Source organism: Diprion similis, chromosome 11, assembly GCF_021155765.1.
Source record: "Diprion similis isolate iyDipSimi1 chromosome 11, iyDipSimi1.1, whole genome shotgun sequence".
Lineage (NCBI taxonomy): Eukaryota > Metazoa > Arthropoda > Insecta > Hymenoptera > Diprionidae > Diprion > Diprion similis.
Genome location: NC_060115.1, coordinates 5,584,366 through 5,599,829, shown reverse-complemented (window position 1 = coordinate 5,599,829; position 15,464 = coordinate 5,584,366). Strand labels below are relative to the sequence as shown.

Genomic DNA, 15,464 nt, shown 5'->3' with positions numbered 1-15,464 from the left:
ATTATTATTACTACTACTACCATTTTTGTGGTTGTTGTTGTTATTTCACCTTGAAACGAGCTTGGAAACGGAAAGTTAGAAGGCTGCTGGATGGTCAGCCAGAATCCACTTGTTAATGTGTGAATCAAGGTTTTATTCTGATGCAGTGTCATTAAAGTATGTTCACTGTGGTCGTTGTTTTAAAAATACTTTACGTGTATTGGTGGCATATTTTGCCAAACTTGAATTTTGCATAGCTGCAGGTTTTTGACTTGACTTAATATACCTGCAGATTATTTACGCGCCAATAGTCCATCGCTTATTAATATTTGGCCTGCATATATTTATTAGAGAGGTCATAGTATTCGGGGCAAAAAATGGTTATCCTTATTATGACGCGATACGTGCAAAGCATGGCCTGCTTGTGCCTATACTATATTTGCACATCATGTAACGCGACATGTAGTCGCAACTGTATCGCAATACCCAAAGTCCGTAGTCTGAAAAAAAAAGTAGGTATGCAACTTAAACTGCGATGCGTGCTGAAAGAGTTCTGGCTGCATTTTACGTCAGTATAATCATCTTCCGTTTATATAGGTGCATACCACTGATGGAAAAGTTGGTGATCAAGTTTGAATGGAATAAATTTTTCTTTTATTTTAAAAGTGAATCATTTGTTTGCTTCAGGTTCAGTCTGATCGTGCGGCTCGTTTCTCACGCAGTTTACTTGCGGCTTGTTTCGTGAGATCTAAGAAAATGAGATCTCATGAGAAAACTAAGAATTGTAACGAGAATATGACACGCAATTCTACGGCGATCAACTCCACGACAAATGACTTTCTGTCTTTAAAGCAGGGAAGTTTATAGCATTTTAAATCAATCTGTATAAATAGATAACTGCACGAAGGGTGCACTAATCCCATGCTCATCGAATGCGTCTCTTGGGTTGAAAAAACTCTGTAATTTATGAAAATTACATCAACCGATCACTGCGATGGTACAGATTATTATATTATCTTGTAAATCTAGTAAACGAATGATTTAAATGCACGTAACCAGCCTTGTACCGATTGTCCTCGTGTCTGTATTGCCATTTTAGTTGATGGTATAATTGTGAATTATTTATAACAGGTAGCGTTCCGTGTGAATATTTAAATTATTTTCACAATCGGCGGATATCCAGGTCATTGTGTTGACCCATGCATCAAACCATTTCTACGGCGATGAAAAGGATGGGTAAAATGTTCGATTCTGTTAAATTTGTGACGTTCAAGCATCGAATAATGAATATTCAAAGATTCGTCTATTTTCAAGGAAACAATATGCGGGTGTAGCACTTGTCGAAATACGACTTCGCATTACGGTGCGGTAATATTTCTTTGCAATATTTCATCACTTCGGGAATGACGTTCCGTGAAATGATTAACCATCGCAGTATCATTATATGTATTATATATTCACAGATATTATCCCGTCCTCGTCATTATAACGTCAAGAATGAAGATCACGCAGCTTCTGACTAATTGTAAGCGCAAGTCTGCTTTATGCACACAAGTGAAAAAATGCTAACTTGCATTTCAATGTCAAGACACTCAAATGTTACAGATATAAATTAAAAGCTTCTTCTTTTCAATTAATTAAGTCTTTCGTTAGCCTGACAAAATTGGGCCGATTTTTTTATGCCAACTTCAACAGCAAGCTTTTCTCTTATATTAGAATATTTTTCTTCTTTCATTTTTTCTCATAACAATAAGCTCGGCGTATATGGAATATGGAAAAGCAACCTATGTAACATTTTGTCGCAAGTTCGCGTAATGGCCATGGCCATGTCCATATGGAAATCTAGTACTGACAGTACTGTCAGTCAATTTTCGAATACAACTATGGTCTGGCGCAGAAAAAAAAAATATTTCTCCGATAACCGAGGCAATTTATACTAGAGTTCTTATTATAGGGCATCTAATTTACATCACACACGTTACGATCTTAGATTAGCAATCTTATCCCTAAATTCATGAACGTCCATTAAACGTTTCACCGGCGTAATCTTCTGTTTTTATTGTTGTTAATCTTATGAAACACGTGTAAGCAGCGTAAATTTGATAGTCAACAATAATAAAAACAGAAAATTAAGATTTTGAGAAATCGCAATAACAAATTCTTAGAATTTATGCCATTTCTTTATTTTTGCGCCAAATAAAAATGTATTGGAGTCGAGTTTGTAATGAGAATTCTGCATAAAATGAGCCTAGCAAACAGTTCTTCTTTGCGTTTGAGATACATAGACTTCGAATTTGGAGATATAGGTATAATAATGAAACAATGTTGATATCCAATCAAAGATATCGAGTATTTAACGAACGTTCATCAATTCCAGGGTTATTCATGCATCAATCTAGGTTATTTACCAATCACGTTACAGTTTGTGCATTCGCGAGAACGTTAGAAGGAAGAACCGTTTAATCGCCACCTGTACGTGATAAATCGAAGTATATCATTGAAGAGATTCGTTCGTTTCTATCGTTCGAATCGTTCGAATCACGCTGCAACAATCATGCCGAATTCTGTTGTAAATTCTCTTGGAAATATCCTTCGAATAGCTTCATTGTTCCAGCGCAAGGCGGCATTATGCAATGAATCCAAACGACACTTGAGATCTTTATGCATTTAGGAAAAGAGGGTGTATTGCGCATTAAAATGGAGCAAGAAATTCCTGCGGTATTCAAACGGCAAATAGTCCGTGTGTGAATCCACGAACTCGTTTGCATTAGGCTCTAATTTTTTCTAACCGTGTGTCGTTGACTTTCGTATGGTTGTGCAATATCACGTTATTACCCGTGTTATTACCGAACAGCGCAAGGTACTTGCCCGTATTTTTTATTCATGCTTTGTTTCTGTCCTGTGATTGAATTCAGCATATGTATGTACTGTAATCCCGTTGATTAAGGACTGCCGTGAACTTCCACGGGTAAGTATGAGTTTATCTTACTTGCAGCAGTGAATAAAAACTAATTGTCTTCCAAGTTACGAAGAATTCGATAATATTTTGCATATCGTGATAGGATAGCCTTTTGTCTGCATTTTTGTGATTGTTTAGTAATTTTTTTTTTACCGTTAACGTGATTTTTTTCTCATTATTTGTGTAGATGCATAATACTGAATCCAGGAAACGCAAACACTACAGTGGAAATCTTTCTAGACAGAGAGAAGAGCGCGAGCCGCAGAGAAGTGAAAGGTTATATTACACCTGTTTTAAAATTCTCTCCGTTGCTCTTATGACTTATATCCTTTAATAGAAACGAGAGCTATTTTTTTAAATCTAATTCAACAATTCTCGTAAATTCAAAAGCTCACTCTTAATTTTATATTGCTAGTTCTCCTCCGGGTCAGGTTAGGCTTGACCCAGGGCCTGCCAGGGCCAAACTAGGTTAGGTAAGGGCTAGCTAAGTTGAACTATTTAAAAATTTCCATTATTTGAATGGGGATGTGTGAAATTCGTCCTCGCCGATTTCTGCATATTGTATCTATTTTCTTACCGTTTGTTTTAACCTATATTCCTGAGTCTCGGGCAAATTCTCTAAACTAATCGAGATGTATATTTTTATTCAATTCGTTATTCGTATACTACATTTTTCGGGACCGTGGTACAAAATGGATAGACAAGAATACATGGTTAATTATCTTTCGCACTAAATTGATTTTTCAAGTTCAGGTGAAATGGGGATACGTTCCCTGGATCGTATGATGAGCTTCGCTTTTATTGTAAATTTGGAAGCTTCATGGTTCCTTATTTTTCAATTCACTATTTTACTGCCATAGCCCCGAGCATAACACTGGCGCTAAGTACTCGTTTCTTCTTGACCAGCGCTTTCTTTTTTTTCTTCGCTGTTCTTGGCCGCACGCTATGCTGAACTTCATCTGAACTGGAACTGTCGGTTGTGGGGTCAATCATTAACTTTTGTTTTGTTTTGGGCATGCTGGTAGCGGCGGTAACAACTAGACCTCCTTTACGGAATTTTCGTTTAGATTCAGATTTTTGCTTAGCTTCCGGTTTCGGTAGTTTTGCAATGCCGAACAATCTCAGGGAATCTATTTTATCTGCCCTGGTCGATATTGCGTTACTATCTGATACGATAGTGTTCATATTTACAGTCTTCTGACGTCTTAATCGTGTCCTTTTCTTTTTAATTGGCTTTGGGACTTCTTCTTCATCAACATGGATTGGTAGAATGTTGATTACCTTTGCCTGCTTTTTCAACATTTTTTTCTTCACTTTTCTTGACTCTCCATTCGTTTTCTGACTGTAGTCTAATGCCTCTAATTTTTTTGAGCAAGACCTGAAATTGATTGGATTTTAGCCTTAAAGAGGATCATTATTATTTACAAGCTGTTTTCTTACTTGAGCAGAGTCTCGCTATCAGTTTGGTAAGCCAAGGCCAGGCTGGATGCTCCCCAGCCATTAGAACTTTGAATGAACGGATTTCCTCCATCTTCTTTGTATTGGCTCCTCATTGGAACGCCTGTCCAAAGTTGCTGACGCAAAGAGGCCATTTTTATATGAACATCCTGATGTTTTGAAAATATAGGAGATAGGTGTCTTGATGTTCTGAAACAATAGAGAAACAAGATGTTACCTAATGAATTTATAACCGATTGACCTTTCTTTGCCATATGGTAACTTGAAATGAAAACTTGCTTTGGCTGTGGCAGATAACGTGGCTGCTGTCTCGATTTATGAGTTGCTTTTGCCGGAGGTAATTCTTCTCCTAAAGATAGACTGTGAGGTCTTATTATCGATGGTAATGGTAAATAGTCTTTTCGAGAATCTTTCCGACAATCGTCATCTTTTTCTGATACATCGGACCTTTCCATTAAATTCGAGCGACTCTCTACAATTACAAAGACACGTGAATTATTATACTGTAATTAATTATACTTCAGGTTTTTGTATACCTTGCGGAAGCCTGGAGGTTGCTATTGATGATTCCAAATAATACTCATCTCCTGACTCACTGACATCGTATAAATCACTTCCTGGATCGGTAATCGGCACATCCATGACAGCTCTTTGAGTCTGTAACATAAATATGGCATGGAAAGCGAGAGTAAGCAAATATTCTCCTATGTTTTGGTTTTTTCCCTGTTCAATTTCGTACCAATATTTTCTTTTTGATTTGGGAATTCTTTTCCAAAAATTTTTTCCTTGCTGTGTTTCTTATTTTTCCATTGCCTTTCGCCCTTGGTAGTATTGGCGATGGCGGTGGGACGGAAAGGTATGGGTAACTGTCATCTGTATCTCGGTTTGATTCTCTGTCACCTCTTTCTCGTCTGTCGTCTTGCGAGGAACTATCGGATGTATCGCCCTCATCGCTTTTATTTTTGTAAGTAAAGAAAAGAAATATTAGTGAAATGTCTAATCAGCATTAAAGAAACAAATTTATTTGAATCAGCATACCTAGAGTAATCGGTTAGATTAATATTTGTTGGTTCATCGGCGCTTGATCCTTCTTTCATAAGTCTTGCAACAATTTTATTTCGTAGTCGTTCCTACATTTACGTTCAATTTCATCCTGCAAGTTGAAGCATGCCGAATTTATTTTTAATATTTTTGATGCTGTAAGAGGATGTTACACAAAATATATTTGTGCACAGGTTTATTTATTTTGAGTACTGCAAGTTCAGCTTACCCAAAAATTTCCACGCAGCATCAAACATAATCAGAATTACAATTCTAATAAATGAAGTTATGACTACTGTGAAATACAAGAATTAAGATTGCTTGAAACCTGACCTTCGTAGGATCTTCGTCGGAGAAATCCAGTAGAGTTTCACAAAAAGATTTACCAATTTGTTCGTAATCTTGCGTGGAAAAGTGCGTATCAGCTCTGGAGCCAATTTTAGAACCACTCAAGGAAGCCTCCATGGTGTAACTGTTTTGAACACCCATTAGCCAGACAACTACTCGCCCTGTGCCTTCCTTTCCCTTTTCAATATGGAATTTGCAATTTTCAAATGAAAACTGAAACAGGCGAAACCAACACCTCAGTATTTCACTCACTTGCATGATCCGGCAGGATACTCACTTTATCAGCAGCGTTCTTGTGTAACATTAAAGGAAAAACTTGTTCTGAAAGTTTTCCACCAGATCCACCCCTTTTACTTTCACAACCGTAAATAAATATGTTGTGTCTTCTTGAGTGCGCATGTAAATCGCAGTATATTGCAATACCACATTCCTCCATCAATCTGCCATTGTATGCATAATTATTAGGTATATTACGAAAACGCAAAGCTATATTATCAATGTTGAATCGGCTATATTTCTTGCGCTATGTTTTTCTGTTCTGTACCGTTGTGCCTTACCTGCGAATCATAAGTTTGGTATGCCATACCGAAGGATAACTCTCTCGCATTACGGTTCTGTATTGTCGATTCAAGTCCTTCCCAGACAAAGAGCATCTGTTATTGCCAACTATAACTCCATCCGGATTTAGCATTGGCACCAACTTGAAGATAAATCGTTCCCGCAGTTCCTATAAAATTGTGTCAATAATTAGTACATTACTTTTCTACAGTGAAATTTCTGAAGAAATTTTATCAGAAAGCATTTAACTTTAGCCTGATTCGAATCCCCGGTCAGAAAGTCAATAATTCCTTTCATCATCCAACTCGATGGTGTTTCCCCAGGATGTACACGCGCAGTTATAACAACACCTTTTTTCTTTCGTCCGTCATCATTGAACATGGGCGCAGTTATAGTTAGATAGTAGACATTGTTTCCTGCTAAGCTTCGACACAACAATCTGAGTTTGGTGTACTTGGTCTTAGCAGGGTCGTTGATAATTGATCCCAGATATTCCTAAAACAAATCAGACTTATGTTAGTTCATTGTTAGTTTTCCTCTTTTGATTATTTATTTCTTGAATAAACGTTACGTAAGTTGATGAATTCTGCAATACTGATATTCTAGTGATCACAAACATTTGAATATTGCCAATTCATTCATTACCTGAAGGTCTGTATATGTATATGGGTAACAATGAGCTAAGTACACTGTGTCCTGGTCGTGTGGAAAAGACACATTGAATGTTAATGTATGTTTCTCTTTCTCTTCATCGCTAGAACAAATCCAAATGAATGAAAATGTTAAATTTGAAAAAAATTTAAATGAATATAATTTAATTACTTACGAGGAATCGTTTTTGTAGTAGGTGATGTTGTCGCCGCACCTCCTCCACCCAACAGCGTGCATCGATGCATCTTTTGTAGAGTATAGCAGAGGCTTTAGCCCTTCGTTATATAAACTATCTTCTTTACAAAAATTTACAATTGACAACCTGTTGTTAACAATAGGTTGAAAGTAGCGAATTCATCTGTTTATAAATGTTTTTTTATACACACCTATTCTTGTCTGTAAACAGATTGCAACTGACCTGTATATTGTCCTACTTTTGGTGTTTGATATTCTAAAATAATACCACTGCATGTGTCTTTGAGTATAAAGATCCTTTCTCAAGTGAAGTTGATAGTAAGTATCCGTTATTTTAATGACCTTGCCCAAGTTTCCAGACTCAAATCTTGATTCAAATTTTAGGTCCGAATTACAGGTAGCAAAACTATTTGCTACGGAGTTATCTAGGCAGTTCAAATTTGTGTTTGACGTACTTATTATTGGCTCCTGTATAAAAATGGTCCCGCCGATACATGATCTGCTGAACTGAAACATGCAATTGAGCTTCGTCTAATATTACCAATAGTTTTGAATTTTATCTTCTTCGATAAAGAAGAATCTTCAACAGAATTAATCGATACGTACATAATTTGTGGCACTCATAGGGCAGTATCGAAAAATAACTGTTCCGGATTCCTCTCCAATTGGCTTTGGCTTTGGTTCTTTTCCACTCGGCACATAATATGGTTCTGGTGTAGCCGGAGAATATTCTATATGGCGTATCCTCTCCTGTATTACCTAAAATTACTCTAGGTTGAGTAACTTTTACATAAAGAAAATTAAGGAAGCTAGAGGATCTTACTTGACACTCTGTCGGCCATCTCGCTTCTTGTGTTATACCATCGATGCCAGAATGGGTATCTGGTATAATTGGAAAGGCTTCTTTGGAGTCTCGGTATCTCGCAACACTTGCGGATAAATTCAAAGCAGTTTCTATATCTCTTCTCGTAATCCCGAGACGACCTTGTAGGCATTGGCTTGTGATATAACTGTCTGCGAATAAGACCGTATTGATAAACAAAATTTGATCAATTTGACGGAATAAACTTTCATTGCTAGAACTAGTGTCTAACGTAATTCGTCTGTATGTTTATTCTAACTTTATCTGTGCTAGCATTATTTTGTTCCCACTTGAAGCATCACTGTATTTTACTCGCTTATTTGGGCTTGTATACAAAATGCTTCATTGATCATAGATACAGGTTTAAACACATACATCAGATTTTAAGTGGTCATTGGCTCATAATCACGCTTGCAGAAAGTTGAGGGGCACTATTTAATTGTTGTTGTAATTGCGTTTGATAGATATTAGCATTCTCTGGCTCGTAATAGTTAGAACTGTGCAAATAGTCAAAATATTTACATGTTAATCCCATTTCTTCAACTGCTTATTTTTTTCTACTTTTACGTGCCAGTTTTGAATTGTGAAACTAATTATAAGAATCTATTTCATAATGAAAAGCATGAATTTGACTAACATAACGATCAGTTTTTTGTGCTTTATGTGTTGCTAACAGTAAGGTTGCAGGCACCATGTTTGTGATAAATTAATCTAAGGAAGATGAAATTGCAATACAGTGATTTTAAATCAATTTAACAGCTACCAATGACAAATAATAAATATAAAAGATAACAGATGAGGTCATTCATTGAAACACGTTTCTTCAGTTTTGTTTTTGTAACATATGAATGTGGAGCTGCAAAGGAATTCATTTGGCTTCTAAAAACTATTCCTAATTGAAAATAAGTTTTGCGTTCTCATTCCCATTCAATATTCACCAATTCTTTCTGTACGTTCGGATACCAATTCGTAATAGTCCGGCATTGTGTTTTTAACTTCGAACGATGCGGTGTTATGTAACGATGCTGAAAAATGTACATACTCTCTCTACCTTTTCTGTTCTATAATACTTGGATAAAAATAGCCATGAGTATAAGTTGGTGATACTGATTTAGCCTTATTTTGATGAACAAGCTTTTGCGTTACGCAATTAAACTCACTTGGAATTGGATGAATTGGAAATAGAGCTGCTTGGAGTTCTTTTACTCTGCTGTTTACAGCGAAATCCATTTCTCAGCGCTTCAACGCCAAACAATTTGAACAACTTGACTAACATTATAATTTCTTCATTTATCATTATTGGTCCTTGGCCTTTTCAATTTAATGTGCCATTCACTACACATACATTTTCAACCATCAATGCACCAGTATAAACTTTTAAACTCCGGCCTGTAGTCTTCGTGACAATTCTTTTTTTTTTTTTTTAGTAAGCTTTACAGATTATATCATTTTGTAACTAATATAAAACATTACACCTATTTAGCATACTCCTTTGTTTGCTTTGGTAATTATAGTCAGTCATTTTTGAAACAATTTTTACTGAAGTTTATAGGATAGAAGAATTTATCTATTTCCTAAATCGTTTTTGTTGTTTATTAAGTATATGTTGTAGGGAGTTTATTATTTGCTATTTAATTACGATTGCGTTAGTACTAGTTTTTAGCTTTTAACATTATCGCACTCGGCTTCTTGTTGTACGAATTATTTTACAAAAATAAATAATGATTCCTTTATAAATAATCTCAGCTTTTCTTCCACATAACCGATGGTCTTCCACTTTGCACTTGGGCTTCCAAGCTGCAAGTTAACTCTTGGCTAGTAGATTGACCTGTGTATAACTATTCCCTAACAACCATCAAAGCAGGGGGTGGAGCCAATGGTTGCTTGGAGGGTCGCTTGCATTGGTATCTGTTATACGTACAAGGTGATGGAGAGAATTATTGATATTTGAACGGGCGACTTTGATTAGGTTTTGATTTATTTAGGTCTCGCACTACCTTAGGTGAGTATGATTGCGTGAGGTAACTTGTCTTTGCTTGTGTGAGGTGAAGAAATAAATGTTTTCTAACATGTATACAACTTTATCCAAATCGATCGACCTTCAGATGCATTTCGCTGCTGATGTTAAATTACATGCAAATTTTAGAAGTGTTATTTTCTATCTGTTACACTCGAATACCGATATTATCCTAGTACCAGTCACCGGCAGGTTCTTCTTTTTCACCTATCAAAACTCCCCACTTTCCAGCTTTTTCTTCACAGTACAAGTTGTTCCGATATCTTTCTGACTCAGAAAGGGTTCAATTTACATGTATATGGAATAAAATTATAACAGGTGTTCCGTGCGCACGCACACAGACACACACAGTTTGTTGACTATCTCCTACGTCAGCACGCTAGAATATGAGGCGATCTAGATTTCAAATTTAAAAGAAATTTTAAATATTCCGTGAATGGATCATGATTGATGGCTCCTACTAATAACATTGCTGCGTCAGATAATCTGCTCCACTGACGTCAGTTTCAAGCAAGTCAACAATTTTACCAGAAAATGAATCACAACAAACTAAAATTGATTTTTTCCTATCCTTCATTTTCTGTCACTTTAATTTTCACTTTTTAAGTCACGCAATCGTAATCATCAGTCGATATTTTTTTAAATGTTCTACCCTATTAAATTGAAAACTACAATAGTTGGAGTTGAATGGTGATATTTGAAACAGGTGAAAATATTAATGAAATATCTTTTGTATCTCGCATTCCTGTGCAAGTTCTAAAGTATTGATCAATCAAATTCATTATTACACAAGCTAAAGTCGAGGTAGATTCTTCTGGCATTCTACATTTACGCTATTTTCATGCAGAAAAAGAGTTGGTACTATGATTAAAGTCGAACTGATTATTGGAGATAGCTAGCATTCACTTGAGGGGATTTGTTTAAATTTATTCTTAATGATATTTGAGTTTTTAAGCCTACCCTGGATTTATCGATGAGTGTAATTCATCGTTACTCTGTATCATGTAGTTTCTAGGTTTTAAAACTTTAATTCCACATTCCAGTGCTGAAGGTATAAAACGTATCAAAGGGACTAATTGTTGGAATATGGGGCGAACTGTGACAGTAGCGGCTTGCACGCTGAACCAATGGGCGATGGACTTCGATGGGAACCTAAAAAGGATATTTCAAAGTATACAGCAAGCCAAGGAGATGGGAGCAACTTATAGAAGTGGTCCAGAGCTTGAAATATGGTAAACAATGAATATTTGCCAAAAAATAGAAAATAAGAATGCAATTTGCGTTACCTCAAACTTTTTCTCACAGTGGTTATAGTTGCGAGGATCACTTTTATGAATCAGACACGCTGTTGCATAGCTGGGAAGTATTAGCCGAGCTTCTGAAATCACCAATATGCGAGGATATATTGATCGATGTTGGTATGCCTGTTATGCACAAGAATGTGAATTACAATTGTAGAATAGCTTTCATAAACAAGAAGATCTTACTGATTAGACCAAAGATGAGGATGTGCGGAGATGGGAATTACAGAGAATCACGATGGTTTTCGGCTTGGACTAAGGTAAGCAGAATTATTGCCACATTCAAGAAATGCGACTAATTCGAAAGCAAATGAAAAGCTAATTTTCTCCATAATAATTTGCAGGAGCGTATGGTCGAGGATTATTTTTTGCCTAGAATGATATCAGCTATAACTGACCAATCGACAGTGCCTTTTGGTGACGCTGTCATATCGACCAAGGATACATGCATAGGTTTTGAGATATGCGAAGAGTTGTGGAATCCGAGCAGCAACCATATACCGATGAGTCTGGATGGCGTTGAAATAATTGTTAATGGTAACGAATTGTAGACGGCTGTATCCATTGTAAATCTGTAAAAAAAATTTTTATCATTATTACAGGAAGTGGGTCACATTTTGAACTGCGCAAAGCTTACGTTACCGTTGATCTAGTGAAAGCAGCTACCTTCAAGGCTGGTGGCTGCTACATATTCAGCAACTTGCGTGGATGTGACGGTGCCCGAATTTACTTCAACGGTGGTTCTAGCATTGCTTTAAATGGTAAGATATTGAATCGTGGAAAAGAGTTTGCCCTCCAGGATGTTGAAGTAACAGTAGCGACGGTGGATTTGGAAGATATAAGGCAAGTTGGAGTGAGCTTTTGATGTAGAATGTGTAGAAGACATGAATGAGTTATCTGTAAAAAAAAAGTCTTAAAATCGTTTCTTTACTGCAGGTCTTATCGAAACAATATCAGATCTCGAACGCACTTAGCTGCGAGAGCTCAACCTTACCCCCGGGTCAAGGTTGACTATGCATTAACATCTGAAAGGGTAATTTCAAACCGTCCAAATGTTCCAATTAGTTGTGATTATTATTCAATGGAGGAGAATGAGTCGTCGAGTTGGTGGTACCACACCCCAGAAGAAGAAATCTCTCTGGCTCCGGCATGCTGGTTGTGGGATTATTTGAGGTATAATGTATAAATCGTAACATCATTAACGGTCACAAAATGAATCAATGCATACGTTATTATCTTACAGGCGATCTTGTCAGGGCGGATTTTTCTTGCCCCTCAGTGGAGGTGTAGACTCGACCTCTGTTGCGTGTTTGGTTTATTCGATGTGCGACATGATCGTCAGCTCTGTCAGCAAAGGCGGCAAGTTATTTGTCTGATACAGTATCTGGGAGAGTTGGAGACTCGCGGGACTTTCGCGATCCTAGGTGTATCCTAATTCGTACAATTAATTATAGATTCCCAAGTTCTTTCGGATATAAGAAAAATCGTGGGTGATGGTGAATACGTTCCCACTGATCCGAAGCAATTATGTAACGTTATTCTGTTCACTTGCTACATGGCCACAGAAAACTCTTCAATTGAAACAAAGACACGAGCTGCTGAACTGGCCAGTCAAATCGGCGCGTACCATCACAGTATTGTTATCGATACAGCAGTCTCTGCAGTTCTTGGTATATTTCAACAAGTTACCAAATTGACGCCAAGATTTAAAGTGCACGGTGGCTCGCCAAGGGAAAGCTTGGCACTCCAAAATATTCAGGCAATGTTTAATTAAACACTTACAGTCAATACGTGCATAATTAATAAGCACAAAAACAATTTGACTCATTGTCACTGAGCGTTAACTTGAAGTTGTTGATTTGTTCAGGCTCGCTTACGAATGGTTATTGCATATCTGTTTGCGCAACTGATGTTATGGGTTAGAGGCCGACCCGGTGGGCTCTTGGTATTGGGAAGTGGTAATGTGGACGAGGCTTTGAGGGGCTATTTTACTAAATACGATTGCAGTAGTGCGGATGTCAATCCAATTGGAGGGGTAACAAAGACTGATCTGAAGAAGTTCCTTATTTACTTTAGGTAAGAGAATTGATGAATTCATGAATGAACCATATCTCCCAGAAATATTCGAAAAATTTAACTCTAATGTATAGCAAATGTTTAATTTTGAGTCTACAAGTTGTAGGAATTTTTCAGGAAGAAACATAACATGCATACCCTGGACGCGATATTGGATGCTCCACCCACGGCCGAATTGGAGCCTTTGCAACACGGCCAATTGGCTCAATTGGACGAAATCGATATGGGAATGACCTACAAAGAGCTCGGGGCTTTTGGAAAATTGAGAAAGCAAAATTGTGCAGGACCATTTTCTATGTTTTGCAAATTGTTATATATGTGGGAGGATTGTACTCCTAAAGAGGTGATTAATTGATTGAGTTTTTTCGACCAAACATTTCAAATCGCTGCAAGATTTCTATATTGCTACAATTACATTCTCTTAATTGTAGATTGCCGATAAAGTAAAACATTTTTATCGCTGTTACGCGATAAATCGGCACAAGATGACCGTTCTTACGCCATCATGCCACGCCGAAACGTATAGTCCCGACGATAATCGGTTTGACCACCGACCTTTCCTTTACAATCACACTTGGAAGTGGCAGTTTAAGGCGATCGATGATCAGGTGAGTTTATTACAAGACGGAAAAACGCATCAAAGTTCTTTTTCAGGCGTCGAAGGACTTGCTAAGAGGCAACGGGGAACGGGTGGCATGGAAAATCCGATGCAATCTCATTGTTCGCTCGTCAATAGTAAGAAATATACTTTCGTGGTAAATGATATACGTGTACAGATAGCGTGCAAGTTGGTTTTTAGATCTGAGTAGATATTATTAGGAATTGCTTCCACAACGTTTTTGAAGAGCACTTTTAGTTTTTCGCGACGTTTATCCGAAATGTGTTTGTAACGAACACGTAGAGAAAACTTTTTAGCTGAACACGTAACAGGGACTTATTCTTCTACTTTATTCATTATTCATGTTCTTGTGAATAACGAAAGGATATTAATCTAGGTACTGCGAGAGAATGGGTATGAACCAACTTAAATGAAAGTACGTATGTACTTTATAGTAATTAAATAAAAGCATTTGCTTCTTTTTCATACACTTTGCACATCGTCTTAACTATCGACGATATTTTGCTCGTTTTTTGTTCGTTTGGTATACATTGAAGCTTCGCTAATTACCCGTATGAGTGTTGAGATAATGGAACTGAAATGTTGCATTACTTCTAATGATTCTATTATAATTAATCTATCGGAAACTACGGTAATACATATATCTTTTCCATCTCGATTACAGCTCAGACGAATAGGCTCTGACGACAAGATGCAGTGGGCACAAAATAACGAACCCAGTGTTTCAGCAAAGCCTACTCTTTCTCCGATTCGACTTAATCCAACGAGTAAGTAAAATTGAAAATTCGTCTTCTCGAACATTTTCCATTATTTTTATAAATGAGATAGTCGACAATTTCATTTTCCGCATAGATGCTCTATTCACTTTCAACCCCATAAACGGACGATCAATAAATAAAAATAAATTACTTTGACATACGATTGAAAAATACTCATTGAAGATTAACGAATAATTTTTTTCAGATAAAACCCATCATGGTGTTGTAGTTTAATACTAAGCTTATGCCAACCATACCCTATACCTACTGGTATATAAATATACATATATCAGTAAGTATACCCTTAGAAAATGTAAGAACCGATCGGAATGGTATGAGTTTCCGTCCCATGTGAATTTTTAATGATATTTATATAAACAGTTGATTTTAGAGGAAAAAAAATGAAAATAAAAAAAAGCTTACCGTAAATATTTTCATACCGAAATGTATTGAAAGTACAGGTTGTATGAATAAATTATGTATGTTTCCTTAATTTTAAATGCTAACGCTGTGTGGACCAAAGGTTTCTAATATGCTTAAATTAAGATGTTTTTATTATCTCTTTAACTTCTACATACAGAATGCATAACCACGTTTATTGTTATTGTCCATTATTAATAAAACTAAAATATAATATCCGAA

The 15,464-nt window shown here is 36.6% G+C and overlaps 2 protein-coding genes across 7 annotated transcripts; one reads left to right on the top strand and one right to left on the bottom strand.

The window, feature by feature from the left end:
• The first annotated feature begins 1,368 nt into the window (after window positions 1–1,368).
• LOC124412673 (glutamine-dependent NAD(+) synthetase) lies at window positions 1,369–15,413 on the top strand. Of its 6 annotated transcripts, XM_046892740.1 has the most exons (14): window positions 2,765–2,947; window positions 3,126–3,214; window positions 11,112–11,300; window positions 11,374–11,629; window positions 11,714–11,906; window positions 11,972–12,212; window positions 12,306–12,542; window positions 12,613–12,728; window positions 12,824–13,128; window positions 13,237–13,445; window positions 13,563–13,788; window positions 13,877–14,053; window positions 14,729–14,831; window positions 15,028–15,413. In XM_046892740.1, exons 2-14 carry the CDS (start codon window positions 3,126–3,128, stop codon window positions 15,054–15,056), a joined length of 2,370 nt encoding a protein of 789 aa, XP_046748696.1. In that variant the 5' UTR covers window positions 2,765–2,947; the 3' UTR covers window positions 15,057–15,413. The 6 variants fall into 6 exon arrangements, with proteins under 6 accessions (XP_046748702.1, XP_046748696.1, XP_046748697.1 ...); XM_046892746.1 differs by lacking the exons at window positions 2,765–2,947; window positions 3,126–3,214 and adding an exon at window positions 1,369–1,533; XM_046892741.1 differs by lacking the exon at window positions 2,765–2,947 and having other exon boundaries at window positions 2,985–3,214.
• LOC124412670 (cytosolic carboxypeptidase 2) lies at window positions 3,563–9,572 on the bottom strand. The gene is made up of 16 exons (XM_046892735.1): window positions 9,212–9,572; window positions 8,013–8,203; window positions 7,796–7,948; window positions 7,413–7,696; window positions 7,170–7,316; window positions 6,989–7,097; window positions 6,593–6,838; window positions 6,343–6,512; window positions 6,063–6,225; window positions 5,771–5,998; window positions 5,435–5,526; window positions 5,136–5,349; window positions 4,933–5,053; window positions 4,676–4,868; window positions 4,379–4,585; window positions 3,563–4,316 (listed from the first exon to the last, which is right to left on the bottom strand). Exons 1-16 carry the CDS (start codon window positions 9,279–9,281, stop codon window positions 3,782–3,784), a joined length of 3,123 nt encoding a protein of 1,040 aa, XP_046748691.1. The 5' UTR covers window positions 9,282–9,572; the 3' UTR covers window positions 3,563–3,781.
• Window positions 15,414–15,464: the final 51 nt, after the last annotated feature.

What these genes read in the sequence shown, in the direction of transcription:
- LOC124412673 (XM_046892740.1), top strand. Translation starts at nt 3,126, where the DNA reads ATGCATAATACTGAATCCAGGAAACGCAAACACTACAGTGGAAATCTT. An exon ending in CGTTGAAATAATTGTTAATG is followed by an intron (nt 11,907 to 11,971) that starts GTAACGAATTGT and finishes TCATTATTACAG; the next exon opens with GAAGTGGGTCACATTTTGAA. An exon ending in TGGCACTCCAAAATATTCAG is followed by an intron (nt 13,129 to 13,236) that starts GCAATGTTTAAT and finishes TGATTTGTTCAG; the next exon opens with GCTCGCTTACGAATGGTTAT.
- LOC124412670 (XM_046892735.1), bottom strand. Translation starts at nt 9,281, where the DNA reads ATGGATTTCGCTGTAAACAGCAGAGTAAAAGAACTCCAAGCAGCTCTA. An exon ending in TACTACAAAAACGATTCCTC is followed by an intron (nt 7,098 to 7,169) that starts GTAAGTAATTAA and finishes GATTTGTTCTAG; the next exon opens with CGATGAAGAGAAAGAGAAAC. An exon ending in AACCTCCAGGCTTCCGCAAG is followed by an intron (nt 4,869 to 4,932) that starts GTATACAAAAAC and finishes TTGTAATTGTAG; the next exon opens with AGAGTCGCTCGAATTTAATG.